This window comes from Netta rufina (genome assembly GCF_964035555.1).
Source record: "Netta rufina genome assembly, chromosome: 1".
NCBI lineage: Eukaryota > Metazoa > Chordata > Aves > Anseriformes > Anatidae > Netta > Netta rufina.
The window spans coordinates 168914107-168932359 of NC_140123.1; the positions used below are offsets into that span (position 1 = coordinate 168914107).

An 18253-nucleotide genomic window follows, 5' to 3' on the forward strand; every position below is an offset into this window, starting at 1 on the left:
CATTCAAATATCTATGGGCCACTCATGGATAATGAGAGGAGAGTAAAAGACAAGCATTAACACAACTTTCGCTGCAGACTCAAGGAAAGCATTCCCCCAGTATTGATAGCAGATGCCTCACAGATACTGTCTGGTGAAGTTTGTGTGATATTTATAGTAATATGTGGTAATATGTATTACTGTTAAGGGGATGAAACTAGTGTTGTCACATCTCTATATGCACAGTGCTGCTTGGTAAATGTTAGAGATGTGTTTACACTGACAGGGCATCTGTAGCCCAATTCAGAGATAGGTGGCTAACTCACAGTCTTCACAGTAACAAATTCAGATTAGTAAATACAGAAGCTTTGATTAATGCCTATGGATGTGTGTTTAGTCATCACAATTCACAGAGCATAGATTTAGTGCCATTGACAAACCTCAAGTTAAGGGCTGAGTAGGTAACATTTGATCAATGGGTTGAAACTATGAAAAAAGTTTCCTAAAGTGTTGTTTGGAGAAAGCAACGAAAAGGTTAGCGCTCATACCAAACACACAGAAATGTGCTTTCTTGGTATTTGCACAGCTCAAAGGTGTGATTGAATCAAACATTGTTTTCTTGTGGAAATGTGGAAACATTGATGAATTTGATTGTCCTATGTGAGATGTTTGGCATTTCTGAATAACCGCTCTATGTCTGTGACCGTTCCTTCTCCTGGGATTTATCGTGGTTTTATGTTTCTCGCTTCTCACTTACCTCACCCAAAATGTTGTCCACTGACTTGGTATACACAATGTTGGCACTCCCTTTCCACTAATTTCTATTGATTTTATGACTTTTTCCCCTTCTATATTTTATATTTGCATAGATTCTTAAAAATGTAAACAACATGCTGTGAATTTATTTCCAGCTTTTTATATATATGTTAGAAATAAACTCCCTTTTCTTTCTGCAAAACATTTCTTCCTTACCAACATACCACTTGCACATTTAACATCATTAAGTAGCATACAGGGAGCTGTTTCTACTTTTAAGAATAATCCAAATAGTTCCTCCCTAGAAGAGCGTTCTTTCAAAACTAGTTGTTAGATTCAAGAGGTGGGGTGATCTGTAAAATCTTTGTTTCGTGGCCACCCAGTGCTTCCAATGAAACCAATCTTTGCATATTCAAATATCCCAGTGATTACACAGAAAATCATGGTTCATAACTAACTCAGGATCAGCTGCATGAGTATGGGACTTACAATCAACACTGATGTGATGTAACTTTTAATTATTTTCTAATGCAGACGAGGATCCAATGTCTCTCTGACTTTGGATATGAGTAGTTTGGGAAGTGTTGAACCTTTCGTCTCTGTGCCGACTCCACGAGAAAAGGTGGCAATGGAATACCTGCAGTCAGCTGGCCGCGTCCTGACACGGCAGCAGCTCCGAGATGCAGTCGCATGTTCTCATTTACTTCAAACAGAATTCATGGTGAGTTTAACAACAAGCTTTAAATGAGGATTTTTACATAATTGGCACAACAGAAACAATGGAAAAAAAAAAAATTGGGCAGCATTTTATTATCAAGGTGCAAATAATTTCTGAATGGCTGATGAGATTGTTCCAAGGTGGTATTTTATGTTTAGAAATCTGAACTCGCTGAGATAAATAGCTCATAAATAACTGTTACCTATAGCCGTAGATAACACAGATTCCTCCCAGTTTGAAGTTCCATTCTTAGATGGGATAAATGTTGTATTAGAGGTGCAGTACAAACAGCCAGGACTGTAATGCTGTGACAGTTTCAGAGGGATCATAAAGGATGTGATGACAGAAAACACAGTAATAATTGGAGGTTTTGTTTATCCCCATGTAAACATCATCTAGTAATGTTTATAATTTGAAGTCTACAATTTTAGGCGGTATAAATGACATTTCTGGAGCAGACAGGGACACCAAAAAAGAGAAGCAGCTCCTGAGTCAGTTGAACATTTCTTTAACAAACACTCCTTACTGTGGGCCTAGTATACTCAAGACCAAAAAAAAAAAGGAAAGTCTCCTACAACTCTATTTAATATTAAAAAGGGTAAGAAGGTAAAACCAAGACAGTGGCCAGGAAGAAACAAATCACAGGAGGAAAACTAACTCAGGGAAAACACACTATTAAATATTACTTCAGGAAGGCCTGAAAGAGACTGGTATTGCAAAACAGCCAGATAAAAATGTCTATCAGAAAAAAGGAGACAGTCTTTACAAGGGAAATAGAATAAAGTGTAAACAGAAGCCAGTTGAATGTGGAAGCTGAATAAGGCAGGCCAAAAAAAAAGGTTTTGAACTTACAGAAAACCCTATAGCTTTATTTTTAAATAGATCAAAAGCACAAAACATAACAAAGAGTATGAGGATCAGTAGAAGAACAAAGGGTAGAAAATGTGAGGTGACAGGAGAAAAGTGTTTGTGTTATTTATATCCGTGGTCACCACAGATGAACATACGGAATTTCCTACCTGTGTGACAGAAGTAGATTAAAACAGATTGCTAGAGGGTCTGTCCGATATTGAAGTGTTAATGGAATAGAACAAATCAATAAATTGTATAAAAAGTAAACACTGGAATAAGCTCGGCCCAGAAGTCCTGAAGGACTTCATATTTATAGTTAACTGATGTGTTAACAGGGCAGGGGTACACTAGCACTTGGGTGCCAGTATTTAGGAAATCAGAGGGCAGAGTTAACAAGAGTTTTCCAGAAGGGCTCCAGAAGAGATTCAGAGAACTACAGACCTGTAAGTCTGGTGTATGTATCAGAGAAATTGCAAAGAAACTAATAGTTATATGAGCAAATGCAGTACATCAGGGAAGAAGCAACACAGTGTTTGTAGCATAGGAGGGATTTGTAGCCTATATGGTTGCTTCTCAGACTGAAAGGAGGCTGTCCAGTGGCATCTATTTCAGATCTGGTACTGACCAAGATGCTCAAAAGCCATTTAGAAAAGGGAATAAATAGTAAGGACAAAGTATGATGATACTGAATTATGAAGAGTAGTAAAATTAGAAATGGACTTCAAAGAAGTTCCAGATGGATTATATGAGTGTAACAAGGTAGGTGAAATTCAGGATTGAAAAATAAAATGTTATGTGTCTGGGGGAAATAGTTTTATATACTTCATTCGGTTCTGAAATGGAGGGCTAAGAGTCATGGGAAAAGGAATAGAGAATAAAATAGAAAACATCTTTATGATGGTGGAAAAACCTATATGACAGGCAGAAGTGCAAGCTGCTTTGATCACTCCATTTCGAAGCATGTATGGAAGTATGGTGAATATAATCACAGGCTAGAGTAGCTTCTGTATCCAATGATGCTAGATAGACTCAGGCAAGGACTCCTTTGACTAGGAAAGTCCTTTATAGGCTCTAATAGAAGCCTATAAAATCACGAGTAGCAAGAATGTGAACATGAGTGAATATTCATTATATTTCTTGCTAAAAGAATGCAATCAGGTGGCTAAGTTAAAAATAAATAGATAGATAGATAGATAGATAGATAGATAGATAGATAGATAGATAGATAAGTAAAATGAAAAGCTCATCTTGTTCCTATAGTTCCTTCAGGTGTCCTGCTACTTACTGCTATCAGAGGGTACCAGATCAGACAACCCTAACACACAAAGCTACCCAACCCAATATTAGCATACTGTTTTTAACTTTTACAACTCATTAGCAAACCAAACTAAACAAGCAAAACTTTTTAAGACTGGTTAATAGCTCAGATTTAATAAATAGAGATTCACAGAAACGTGTATCCCAATGGGACATATAAGAGCAGGAAGACCTATACAACACTGATCTTAACAAAAGCATACAGACAATTCAATTCTTTCTAAACATGCCTAAGCATGTGATTCCTTGGAGTTTTACTTCCTTTACAATTTGTGCATGTAAGTCAGTAAAACAGATGAGTGCCATCTTAGTCTGAGTAGTTTTTCATTATGAATAATAGCATTCCTATAAAACAGTCCTGTCTTTTTTTCACCTTTACAGAAACAGGGTTTAGAGTGAAAGTCATTCGCTCAGGAAAAATAAATCACTAGGTTGTTTTACCAACAAATGGTCAGACAGCGTACATGGAAAGAATTTTAAGCATCCAACATTGTTTTATCACCATTTGTGCCATCCATTTTCTGTCATTCTGCAGCTTAGACAGGAAAGTTGGAAGAAATAACATTTTCATGTTTAAAGCCCCCATGTTAGAACTCAGTTTGTACAAACAACTTGGCATGTCCACAACATCTCATTTACCCAAATCTTCTCACACAGCATCCCTTCATGGCTTTGGGTCAATGGATACTCACATTTTATTCTTCCTTCAGTGGGGCACAACATAACTCTGGTCATTCATTTTTTTCAAGGAATTCTATTGAAAAGATCATGGCTTTTCTGTTCTGCTTTTAAATCTTGCTTTTAAATATGTTTTAAGAAGAAGCTGTTGAACAGTTTCTGTTCAATGTCTTCCTTGCTACAGATAAATAGCTTTATTATGAACTTAAAGCATGCAAAGTTTGCAATATATAACCGTTGCCCGCTCCATTCACTCATCTTGTTTTAACTAGCTAAGAAAATATAGTAACGCAGTCTTCTTGAGACTAAAATGAATATTTCCCATGAAAATCTTCCAAGTGTGCAAAAAATTGAGAAATGTTCAAAGTTTTCAATGGAAAACTAAAGCATGATCAGTTTCAGGTTAACTTTGGTTTAAAAAATTATTATTTTTTAATTAACAGTTTAGAGAACTAATAATTATACTTTTTATTTGTAAAAATTAGTCAGTATCAAAACATTTTTCCACAATATTTATTAAGAAAGAAAAAGAACTATTCTTTTTTTTTTTTTTTTTTTCCTTGGCTGACAGAAAGTTTGAATAGTTTTACTTGGGGGAATTGGGGGAATGCACCTGATTTGGCAATGAGGAAGATATATAAATTTCCCAGCATATATTTCTTCAATAGCCTGAGCTACTGCTATTCAAAAAATACTTGGGAATTTGGTGACAAAACAGAAAAATTCATGTTCCTGAAACACTGGAATGTCAGAAAATACAATCGTGCATGGGAAATGCCAGCTAGATAAATCTATAAATTTTTTGTCTCGCCAAAATGGAGGGATGGGTATAAAAAACATTTGCCTGAATTTTCATAAATGTTGCCACATTATCTCTGCTGTCAGAGACCCAAATCATATTTCTTTGTTTATAAGCAGCTGTTGCATTTGAAGGTCCAGTGTGAGCCAGAGTATCACCCAAATAGGTGAAGTAGCCCATGAACAAAGGCATATATGCAGGACGTGTAGTTACACGCATGCAACTGTGCACCTTATAAATTATTTATAATTATTTAAATATATATATTATATATGTTTAGTAAAACAATTTGGTTTACTAAAACAATTAGATATATATTGTCTAGACATACAGATTTTGTGTGCTAATTTGCAAGTGTTTGTGCTGGGCTTATTTTCCACTGCTAGCAGGGATGTTTTCCCCATACTATCCTGAATTTTATTCTGGAATCACCTCTTGCATTTCATAGCCAGTCTCGCAATAAGTGACCCGTCTATGGCTGTGATCCACAGCCTATTGGCAGATTTCTGTCTGTGCCCTTGGCCCCACAAGTACTTGGGTCTGAAGGACAACAGCCGTGCTTCTGATTTTTGCCAAAGTCCAGGACAGGCTGTAGAGTTAAAAACCAGCTGATTTTGGAGGAAAATGCTTTAGTAAATTTTCCAGCGGCTCAAGTCAAAGGAGGTTTGCATTGAAAAGGGGAAGAGCAAATACCTTTTGTGCCTCCTCATGTGTCTGCAAGAGGCATTTATATAATATGCCACTGTCTCTTTGGATAAATGTCCCAGGCTAGTAAGGGAGTTCTGAAGTCTCTAGAAATTACTTTGCTCTTAAGTAGAAGTATTAATTTACCAAAGATCAAATTCCAGCTTACACGAAGATAATTTAAACAGTGGTGGCCAAAAAAAATCAGTGAAAAACGAAGATTTGAGTCAACTGAAGCATCTTGCATATCCTGTCTGGTAAAATGTTCCCCCAAATCATGGATAAAATAAATAAATAAAAATAAATGTATGTCTCATTTTACCATTTCCAGAAGTTTTTGTTGTTTTTTTTAAAAGAGCAGTAGCAATTTTTCAGGACCTCAGAATCAATGTGATTCTTCCCTCCTTAGACCAAATGAAGCATTTTGTTCAACAAAAAATAGGAGGAATTTTGCTCTTCATTCTGACAAACAACTTGAAAAACAGTGATTTTAAACTGATCAAGAGCAGATTGTCACATTAGGCATTTGCACAACTGCAGATTTAAAGGTGGCAATGTCTCTCAGAGGATGAAAAGTCAAAAGGAGAATGAAGAGAAGTGGGTTCATTTTTTAATTATACGTTAGAGTATTTAGACTGTATTAAAAGATTAATAGTGTCTTTAAAAAATAAATAAAATCTTTAAATGACATTGTTAAGGGCTTTGCACAAAATTTAAAAAAAAAAGAAAAAGGCAGACATATATTAATATTTAATTGTTTTGATAGTTCCTGTTCCATTTATGTAAATTTTTGCTCTGTTCTGGTATGATACTGCACTTTTCAACTCCATTTTTCTAGTACTATTGTGTTTTCTAACCTATCTCCTAATCCTATAAAAACCTTGCTTTTAATAATTCATCAGAAGTGTTCCTTGGAAGTCGCCCCTTCAATATGCAACTCCTGTGTTTATTAAAGGAAGGGTGTTGACAGGCTTGAGGTGGGAACCACTTTTTTTCTTAATAACTTTGATGTCAAAAGACAGTTGTGTAACAGCAGATGGCCTTCTGGTGATAATTTCCTGCATGGCTCCTTCGGAAACACCAATCTTATTTAATTTATTTCTTATAGGAAATACCAATGAATTTTGTGGATCCCAAAGAAATTGACATCCCAAGTCATGGAACTAAAAACCGCTATAAAACAATTTTGCCAAGTAAGTGAGTTATCCCATGGTTCCCTACTACAGAATTTAGTTCTTCTTTTACAATATATTGCTGTGAAAATCTATCTGTCTTTATCTTTGATCACTGTCTACCTACTCATAAGTGTATTTGTAGTCTATGTAGAAAGAAAAGCCCAGTGTTGGAGGACTGGCCAATGCAGGACTCTACATGGATGCCTTAGTCAGTAGGTACACTTTGGCTGCATCCCAACCACTTGCGGAAATGCAGCTGGGGTGCATGCTGGTTTTCTCTGGACATCAGCTCAAGCAAAGGGGTAGAAAGAGCGCTGTGCCTTGCAATATCTTCCCTAGTCTGGGGAATGAGAGGACCAAGGCCGTTGCCTGCATCACAGCCCACACCATCCTGCAGCGTGCACCCCATCACTGAATTCCCTCTGGTTGGGTCAAGCTACTCGGGATCCTGTCTAACTTTAAGTCGCCCAGACTAAAAGAGCAGTTGCATCCCATCCTTTCTCATAGTGGACTTCCTACTTTATAAGTCCTCTGTTATTTGGGTTTTATCGGTTTGTTGTTTTGATTTTTTTTCTTCTTCTCCATGCATTGCATGGCTTTGTGGGAATCTGTTTACACTAGTAAGAAAACCACTCTCACACAGTGCTGCCTCATCATTGCTGTGGAGTTATTACTGCTTTGCTATACTGCTTCTGTATTTTCATTGGCCCAAATAATTTATTTCTGACATAGTTACAATTGCTTTATTATAATTAGAGGTGATTGAAAACTTTTCAGTGGAATAGTTTTCCTTCAAAATGCACATTTCTCTGAAATTGAACTATTTTTATAACATTTCTTGGGGGATACTGAGACATTCCATTTCTCTTTCATTAATCATTTTGTTTTGTGATCAGTTTCAAAATAGGTTGCAGAACTTTAAATATTGCACTAAATATAGATATGAACAGTTGTGCTTTTATAATATTTTGACAGTATTGAAGTGGAAAACTTCTGTGACTCTAACTGTTGGGGGACACTCCCACAGAAAAACGTAAACACAACTTTTTGCTTGGGTTTGGAATGAAGAATACTTTCTAAATGATAGCATGTCCTATCAACTAGGAAGCTGTTTTCTAATTATCTCTGTAATGTCCTTGTAGAACTATGTTATACACTAATACGAGTGAGTATACGAACTCACACACTTTAAATTACAGGATTTTTCTCAGTGAGCCTGGATGCTCTGTAATTTGATCGCACCATCCGAAGACCTTGCAGTCAGATTAATGAAAAAGATGGCCTTCAGCTGCTAGATTGGTCTCAGAAACACGATACATGGCTGGGAAAGAAACTCCTTGTGTTGAGCCCTTGCTTCCCTTCAGCCACCAGCAGAATTCCCGCTGCCTCCAGGGCCAGTTCCTCTGTTGCAGCGAATAGCTGTGTGCGGCTGAGTGCGGTGGTGGGATGTTGAAGGGAATTAAACAAATGAAAGCAATTGAATACAAGTTATCAGTTACCAAGTAATCAGAAAATTAAGCGGCCCCGACAGTTTGGCCCAGTGTCAACAGGATGTGCACAGAGGGCGAAATCCTGACCTCTTTGACGAAAGCAGGAGTTTGCCATCGGCTGTGGCGGAGCCAGGATATCACCCAAGCCTCCCTCTGCCTGACAGGCAGCATTTTTTAAGGAGATCCCCCTTCCTACAGCGCCTAGCATCAGGTTTGCCTTCAGGAACACCTTGCAAGTGCAAAGAGCCCTGCTTCGGTGCCGCATGTGTTTCGAATTGGGTCGCAGCAGCTGGGCCGCGGTTGATGCTGATGAGTTTTGAGAATCAGAATGCCTTTGTGTTTTCACTTCCAGCTAGCTGGGGCGTGCAGCTGACTCTGAGGCACATTTTCAGTCAAAACTTACTGCCGGTGTGCACCACAGCTACTCTCTGACAGGCGCTTTGTAACCCTCCTTGACAGAAATCAAAAGGTCTGTTGTGTGTTAGCACCGAGCTTTTTCAAAGGAGATATTTTGAGGAGCGAGGCACACGCTCATAATAAATACTCGCACACCCACGCCCAGTCCAAAAGGGTTTGGAAACGATTTGCATGATTAAATAGAGCAGCCTTCCTGCTTTCCTGCTTGGATGATATCAACCTACTGCTTAGCGCGCCCGTGTCAGCTTTTCCATTCCCAGCACTGGGCGCGTCTCTTGAATCAGGGCACCTGTGGTGACAAGTGACGTTGAGATTGATGGATTATCTCTAAAAATGCCCCCATCTACCCACTCCACCCTCTACGCTGGGGAGGATGTTCTCATTTTCTACAAGATAACTCGAACACAGATAATTCTGTCACAGGGTGCATGGGGGCAGGTTAATGTTAGTAGATACTACCCAGACAGACTCAGGCTGGTGGAATAAAATGACTGCCTCGTGAAAATCACTTCTGTATGGAAAACTGTGATGTTCAGGAAATGTTACATTTCTGTGAAAGATGTTTCAGTTGCAGTATAGTATAGCCAACACTCAAATACAAATGCGAGGGTTTTCTAAGTGCTATTTGTTTCATAGCAATATGCTAATACTCCAAACGAAGGGACAAGGCAAGTGGTTAGACTGTTCCTTGAGATCATTCTTTCTCCATCCCTCCTCCTGACCAAGATGCCACCTACCGGTCCTGTTAAACCCCTCTCCATATCTTCATTCAGCTGCATTCCCCCACCATCCACTTACAGCATTTCTGGCTCCCTCTGAACGTGTTCCCAGTCCTACAGTCTCACCATGGTTACATCCCTGGGGCAGAACACCAACCCTGGTACCCCCTCTTCATCCTCCCATTTCACACCTTCCCCTTTGCCTGCTGCCTCCTGCAGCCCCTACCACAGCAGGACCTCAGCTTCAAAGACCTGTATCTTTCCCCCTTCCTATTTCACTTCTCCACCTCAAACCAGGTAAAATTGCTGTGGTGCTTCAGAGCATGCGTGATCTCTTGCTCACAAAGGAGCCATTGGCTTAACACTATTCGGTGGGTATCTGTGTGTGTGCAACACATCCAAGGTACCTGGACATCATTCCTTATTTCTTTTTAAGAAGTACCCTCAGGGCAAAAGCCTGCATGAAAACAGTTGCTGCAGAGCAGCAGATTCACAGTGACAGGAAGGTGCAAAGCACTTGGTGGGTCAGACCCACAAATCTACAAACTGTTGTTGTTTGTACTAAAACTGGCTCTGGCACTCTGTTTAAAGACAAGGTGAAACTTAAATCTGAGTTGTATGAACAAAGCACTTTTGTACACAAGCTTATAGACAGATGCTGGGAAACCGTTCTCTTGCTGAGGATTTTTGAGCTCCCTTGTACTATAGTCCTGACTATGAACTCTATCCTGTTTGCTCCAGTCCTGCTCCCTAATGAAGGCAAAGGATCAACTCCAGATTTTTACAGACAAATTAAAAAAAAAATAAAAAATCATATTTTCACAGCAGAATGTGAAAAAAATGTTTGATCTTGGGGGAATTCATCATGGATTCATCAAAAAACTTGTGTATTTCCATGTGATTTGACAAAACGTGTCCTAGTTGTAGTCACCAGTATCATAACTGTTATTATATACTAATTATAATAGCCACTATTGTAATTGATTATTTAATTAATGTTAGGCTGCATAGTTAAAAATACAAATAGATATTAGGCAAACCTTATTTCTGGAAGATACGAGAGATTCCCTTTGCATCAATGAAGCTTTATTTTCTAGTGCTGAAGTATGTTTTAAGTGTAGTAACACTCACCATCATAAATCTGTTAGGTTTTCCATAGGGAAATCCCAGTCTATAATGAAAGTACTGGGAAGTGACTCAGAAGAGATTTAAAAATGGCATGTAGTTTACAGGTATTTCATACATGAGGTGTTTTGAGGCTGTTGTATTATTTGCACGTCTAATACCCATTCCCTGCCCTATAGTGCTATTCTGTACCTGGCATAGATTAGGGATACAGTCTGGTATGATTCTTCCATGTTCTGTGTTACAATATTTGTCAAAGAATACGAGAACCCATGCTTAATTTATAGGCTGCAAGCAAAAACAGGCAAAATAGGAGTGGGTGAATTTCAAAATGCTTCAATATCCAAAAGCTGTATGACTCATTGGCTGCAAGTGTGGCAGCAGCCTGCCTCACAAAATGTTTGTTTTCCTTTCCTGGCCAGGAAAGAGAAATACCATAAGGATAGCCCTTCTTACACAGTTTGAGTCCTACTGTCAGTAAGGTAACTGGGACTAGACTAAGAGGAACAAGTGACTTACCTTGGAAATACTACAAGAACAGACATACCCATGCCCTAAAGAATTTAGTACATAGCAGCGGTCTAAATGAAAGGGGAAAATAACTAACAACCCACAGCAGAATAGTTTGAGAAATGGGATGAAGCTCTGAGCCTTCACGACAAAGTGGTGTTCATACAGTGGATGAAACTCCAGTATCGATGGCACTGGGAAGGCTGTCTGGCAACACCATCCCTACATGGGCTACTCTCATGGCTCCTCTCAAGCTACAGACACTTTAACTCACTCTTATTCCTCCAGCCTGGTAAATTCATACCAGTATTAGTTTGTTAAAGATGGAGCTAGAGGAAACCTCTTCCACTTTAATGGGCGAGCTATTCCAGACTTCCTAGATACATGGAAAAAACAGCAGTAATTTTGCCTCAGTCAAAATTGTAGGAGGCATTTTTTATTAGCAATTACAAGTGCTTAACAGCTCTGCTGCACTTCAAGATGTTTTACAAACATTGATGAATTCAGCCTTGCAGCCACCATCTGTGTCTTCCCACTGTAGCTTCAGACTCTCAGACTTTGCCATCCTTGAGGAGAAGATGATTACCTCCGAGGTATTTGTCATACAGAACTCAGCTAATTACTTCCATTTGTGTGCAGTGACTGCTTAGTGGCTCTAGATCTTGAGCAGTGCTCAGGTGTTCCTCATTTCTGAGCAATGTGTGCAGCAATTATCTATTTCAGAAACGATTAGGACTGTTAATTTATAAAAGATCTCTATTCCAAAGCAGTGATTGTTTAGTTGATTGGAATTGGAAGAAAGTCGCATAAATTCTGAAGCTGAGTTAGCCGCTCCTTAGTAACAGAGGAATTTGTCCCAAGGTACGGTAAATAAGCTGGATGTTGAGTCTGCTTGGAAGAGGTTTTTTAAGGTAGGGGTCAAGCTACATCAGAATTGGAGGCATTGTGTGAGCTGGAGGAAGCGAGTGTTTTTTCAAGGCCACGTAGCCTGAGGCATTTGTGGAAATGGCTAATAATCACGCTGTGCTGAAAAGGAATGAGAGGTTTCCTGTCCTCATATTGTTAAGGGGGAAAAAAATGCTCTAAGTGAAAAAGTTGGGAGAGCTTGTACAAAGAGACTTGTAACACAAGCTAAGCAGGCTTCGTGTAGTGCTGTTAACACAGAGGACAAGACTTCCATGCACAGACTTCGAATTAAAAGACATTCATTCATTTGTCCATTTTAAGAAACATACTTCATAACACGGGTATGAGTTCTGTACTGGCTCCACTCCCTTCCCACGAAGCTCCTGTCACCTCTAGGGGGAAAAGGACATAAAGTATGTGTGGGATCACCCTGTCTCTTCCTTTGATTTGCAAAGGTTTTATCTTTTCATAGGAACAGGATGAAAAGTCACAAAAGAAATTCAAAAGCAACTCTGAAAGTGCCAGTTTTTGCTGCAGCATACGTACATCAATAATATCTTTTGGTGTAAACGGCAGGGCCACCTAATAAATAGTGTTTTCTTACTACTCTCCAGTTCAGCATCCATGTAAAAATCTTTTAACACTTTGCCTCGATTGCACTCACACAGCAGCTATTCAGAGACCATTTCCAAACTAATAGGGGTCTGGACACTGTCAAAAAGCTGATGATTCTACTTAATTAATGAAGCAAACTCATGGACGAAATTATTATTTTTTTCCAGTACAGAAATTTTGCTATATCATTTTGTTAAAACTAGAATATTCTTTCAGAAAAGGTGCAAAGAAAACCAAAGTGTGCCCCTACAGAGCCACTACATAGGCTCTCATTTCCCTCCTCCTTTTCTCTCTCCGTTACAGTATGTAATTGAGAATTTACTGGCTTTAATTCCAAAAGGCTAGTACATGGGCAATCACATCATTACAAACAAACAAACGAACAAACAAAAACATCATTTGCAGGGGGAATTTTTTAACCCCCAGTTCTACAGTCAGCAGAACCGTGCCCCATTTCATTCTAGGTCATCCAAGACAGTGAAGGGAAGAAGAGCATGAAGGAAAATGTTTCCATATTTTGGCATTTTTTCTACAGCCTGTTACACACCAGTGTTCACAAATTGTGTCAGATGAGAACAGGGGACTGAAAGAAAAGATAAAGATCACTTAGTCCAGACTCGTACAGTGAACATTGCACTGATATAGAAACACATAGCTGATTTCACCCCAGGCGGGGAGGACTTTTCTTAAATTAAATCCAACTGTAGTCATTGAAACAGCACAGCTTCATGCAGAGGTATCTAAGCTGAATCCAAAGGACTTGGTATATTTATTTAGCATCCTGCAAAGATATGACAAGCTGCAGAGACAGTCTAGACAGGTCAGCTGGATACTCAACACAGGCAGATTAGAACTTACTTGAACATTGCCCAGACATGATAGTATTGCTGTAATGTCCACAGCTTACTGAGATACTTCTACACAGCCCAGAGCTGTGCAGTGTAGGTATTCCTTAGTTTCATGTGATGAGTCTTTGCAGCAAAAAAAAAAAAAATCATGCATAATGCTATAGTGCTTGACAACCCCGAATAACCATAGATTATTTTCTTCAACAAGTCTTTGATTCTCTATAGAAATCTTCTAATTATGGGTTTTCTTTTCAATTTCCGTCTTCCTTGTGCTCTTAGATCCTCTAAGCAGAGTGTATTTGAAACCAAAAAATCCATCTGACTCCTTGAGTACCTACATAAATGCTAACTACATTAGGGTAAGTAAATGTACACTCTTCCTGTGCTTTTGAGAATATTTGATTTTCCACCTGAATAGCTGTTTTTGCCAAGGTACCACTCATTTTATCCCTACCCATCTGCATTGATAAATCCTATAATCTCTTTGTCTACATTGCTGTGATGGAAGTAGTTTCATGATCTGTTTGTGCCATAGACCACATAGCCATCAATGTGCTAAAGTGGCTGCAGTAAGAAAAAGGTTATCAAATACATATAAAGCATTGAGAAACACATTCATCACTGTTTCTATTTAATTCAGTATTTACTGGTTTATATTGTCTTGCTGCCTTATAGGAAGGAAAAAAAGGCTACCTTTCAACGGAGACAGAAATACTGGTATTTTGGTAAAAAAAAAAATCAGAGTCAATAGCAATATAGGCTCTACAGTTGCTCATGGCAGTCATGTTACGTACCAACATCTTCAGTACTGATGTGGTTTTTTTCATACATAACTATGTGAATTGATAGTCCTGAAATCACCGGTTAAGTAATTAAATGGATATTGTAACAACTTTTGCAAAGGAGCATAAACAGATGTATTAAATATACACATGGGCACCAGCATGCACATTTATTCACCTGTTTACTCCCTATATTGCGTGGTTACATGGTGCAAGCGCTTTACCAGTATGAACCCTGTTGGATAGTATTATTTCTAAGTGTCAGCTACACAGTAATCCTCAATGACACACATAGAGTCTTCTTAAAATCCTGGCACAATGTATGCTGCATAGAATACTAAGAAACTACTTCAATAGTGTTTTAGGAGTATAGTCCTTTCCTGCAAAATTAAATGTTTTGATTAGTTATGTGCTGGATCCTCAGCTGGAATAAATGTATTTCTGCAACTGAAATTACAGCCCCTGAGCTCAACGATGATATTGCTTATTTAAGTAACAGTACATGAATATATACGGACACATCCCTCACACCTCTTATGCTGCCTCACGTTACATTCTGTACTGTCAGTGTTTTGAATGAAAGACATCATCATGTCACTGAGCAGAGCAGTTCTCTTTCGAGAGCAACAGCACGACTCTTCCATCAGCCAGGCCACGCTTTGAGTCCTCTGGGATCTCCCTGCCCTCTGCCACCACCCCACATGCCAAAATACTGTGATTTCTCCTGCTGCTGCCACTGGTAGTGGTGTCAGTGATGAAATTAAATCATTAAGCTCACTGGGGTCCTGACACACTGATCTCTGACAGTACATTCAGGCAAATTGGTCAGCAGAGAGAGGACTGTTTGTACCAGCTGAGGATCTATCCTGTTAGTCCATACAATGGATAACAGAGCAGAAGAGCTCAGCCAGGGAGAAAGGCACCCAAAAGAAACTGCTGTGGTTAGGGACCCCCACACCACCTCCAACTGCTCTGCAGTCATTCCCATCCCACATTGCTAGGCTCTCCTGATCTGCACTGCTGTTGGGATCCCTGTCAGTGCACAAACTCCCAAGTTCTCTTTTTCACTTGAAAAATAAGAAGGCAGTCTCATGTTTTTCCCATTTCTTCCTGCCTTTCCCTCCCTTCTGATTCTTTACTGTTTACCCAACCTTTCTTTGCCTTGTGTCTCAGGACTCCCTGTACTGATGCTGTCCCTCATATAAGGTCTCTTAAAGTTGCTTCTCCGTTAGCAAAGATTCAGAGTCCTTGCCTTCACAAGCATTCATGTATTTTAAATCTTTTTTTTTTTTTTTTCCTGTCATAAATCTTCATAGAAACAGTTTTATTGTTCTCATTTTTTTTTTATCTGGCTTCTTGACCATAAACTACATTGTAAACAGGGTAAGCTAGAAGAAGCCAAGTAAGCAGAGAAATTTGAGAGGGACTGATGTATGCCCAGGATCATTTCAGTTCATTGAATCAGTAATTCTCAGAGGAAAAACTGTTCTACTGAAAAATTTCTGATCTGCTCTACTGTTACTCATAATTGTTTTCAATTCAAATAATTTTTTCTTCTTCTTCTTCTTCTTTTATTTTTTTTTTTTTTCAGTTCCAGATTCTTCATTTTGCTCTTTTAGGACATTCACCTGCAGTTTTGGTCAACCACATGAATTTAAAGTAAATGCTTTTGTGTCTGTTTCTAAACCAGGGATACGGAGGTAAAGAGAAGGCTTTCATCGCAACGCAGGGACCCATGATTAATACTGTGAATGATTTCTGGCAGATGGTTTGGCAAGAAGATAGCCCTGTCATTGTTATGATCACAAAGCTGAAAGAAAAAAATGAGGTATGACAACTAGCCAGACCAAGAAATTATTGCAATGGCTGCATTCTGCAGAAAGAAACTTAGCAGATATGGAAGTAAAACAGCAGATAACCAGCTCTTTAGTACTCTTGTAACTAGTAATGTGAAAAGCAATGTTAGGGTACCCAAACACACCAGTTCCAGTTGCGTAGCCATCAAAATAGACATGTTTTAAAAAAAAAAAAAAGACAAAAAGAAATTCCTTTTTCTAGATCTGTGCTGTTTGTTTCATTATTTATTAAGAAACACCTAATTTATCTGGTGGTCACCTCTGCAATTCTTGCTTGTTACTTTCTGTTATGTAAAAAATAGATGTGTAAATGGGTAGCGTTATGATTAGAGGTTTCCTGACATGGTTGAAGTTTGTACTTTGCTGTAATAGCAGTTTTTGAAACCCTTCCAGGTACAACAGATCATCTAGATCATCCCAGAGATAGAGCTGGGGCTCCCAAATGCCAATACTATGGAGAGACTTAGCCAGGATGGAAACACATAGCTCTTTTCCTTAGTACCAAGTTCAGGTGACAATAGCATTTTAATTGCTAATGGCCGTCTAGCTCCTGTTATGTATTCTGTGTAGTTGGATTGCTTCCCAACTACATCTTTAATAGCTTTATCTAGTATTTATATAAATTTTTACCTTGCTTTCCTTGATAGTGCCAGAGTCTGTGCTTTGCTGTCAGACATTAAGAACAAAAAACACTCTCCTGTGCAGCAGGCCAATAGAAAGCTCTGTTTTGGAAGCTTGAATGTTACAGAAGTGGTTTAAAGGGTTTTTGGACAAAAGAAAGACAGATTTAAAGGAGTTTGACTTCTTTCTTGTGTCCAAACTGATAGATGAAGGAGCTCTTCCCAACTCCAGGTAGGTGCCTCAACCACATCTCAGCACCTTGTCTGGTAAGCACCAAGGCCATGTTGCCCCTGCTCCACTCACCTCCCTGCACTTCAGAGTCAGTTGAATGTGGTGACAGAGAAACAGAATTTATTCAGGTAAATTTCCCAGTCTCAGTGGTCAGGGGACCAAGATCCTGGATGCATTTCCATGGTGCAAACTTACTGCCCCATTTAAAGGTGGACTTAGTCAACACACTCTTCCTTCCTGCTGCACTTGACCAATGCTTGGCTCTTTGTCACCATGACTTTGGCCTTCTAGTATGAAGTGGCTTTAACATCCAGTGGATTTTAAGAAAAGTGTATGCAAAATACAGGTCAGTGCTGGAAAATATCCCAAGACATATTTCCAAACCAGGTGCCATTTTGAACTAGACTGTTCAATCCAGCGTCCAGAAGCCTAGGTTAAAAGGATTAATCCTGAAATTGTAGGAAAGCTACTACAACCCAATTGTCCAAAAGAATAAATATTTCACTGAGGAAATACTGCCTGTTTAAACACTCACATCTGACACTGTACAAGAAGAATGACTTGAAAGAAGTGCCCAGTGGTTTCCAACGTGTCAGGAAGCCCTGTGTTTACCTGAGTTACGCAGTCCCTCAGCTCTGGTGTTTATCCGCATTGTTGTGGCCTGGCGGTGGTAATTTCCTCCTAATAGAAAGGGTGGAGAATCTCAAGTAGTTCCCAGGCTATATAGAGAGGCTGTGTCTGCACAAGCTGTCCTGCCCTGTCTAGAAACCTTAGGAACTCTCCCACCATTAGCACATTTGTCCTGGAGCCTTGCTTGCTCTTGAAAAGAAAACAGCCTGGCTAACGGCTGTGCTCAAGAATATTAATTCAACTTTAAAGTATTTGAGGTGTATGAGGAAGGCAATAACAGAAGTTAATTAGCATAATAGTGCTTGATATTTTTTCTTCTCTGTGGTCTGCTGTATTTCTGTCATTTTCTGGGAGGTACGTTGGTAATATTCATGCATACAAATGCCTTCATATTTGAAAGCATGCTCATGTACTTATCCACGTGCACAAGCAAATTCCCATACCTGATTCACGCGTATAGGTCTCTTTCCTCAATTGGTGTAACATTCACCAACCTCCCTTTCAACTGTATTGTACTAGAATGTATGAAGTATTTTATGGGCAGG

General features: G+C 39.0%; 1 protein-coding gene across 1 annotated transcript in view; it reads left to right on the top strand.

Moving 5' to 3' along the window:
- The window catches only part of PTPRR (protein tyrosine phosphatase receptor type R), a gene marked incomplete at its 3' end in the record, with an annotated part of 141724 nt that overhangs the window by 107597 nt on the left and 15874 nt on the right, over positions 1 to 18253 (top strand). The window contains exons 7-10 of the mRNA XM_084302340.1: positions 1270 to 1456; positions 6892 to 6976; positions 13868 to 13947; positions 16061 to 16198. Of these exons, the coding sequence (XP_084158466.1) occupies positions 1270 to 1456; positions 6892 to 6976; positions 13868 to 13947; positions 16061 to 16198 (490 nt within the window). The remainder of the gene's footprint in view (positions 1 to 1269; positions 1457 to 6891; positions 6977 to 13867; positions 13948 to 16060; positions 16199 to 18253) is intronic.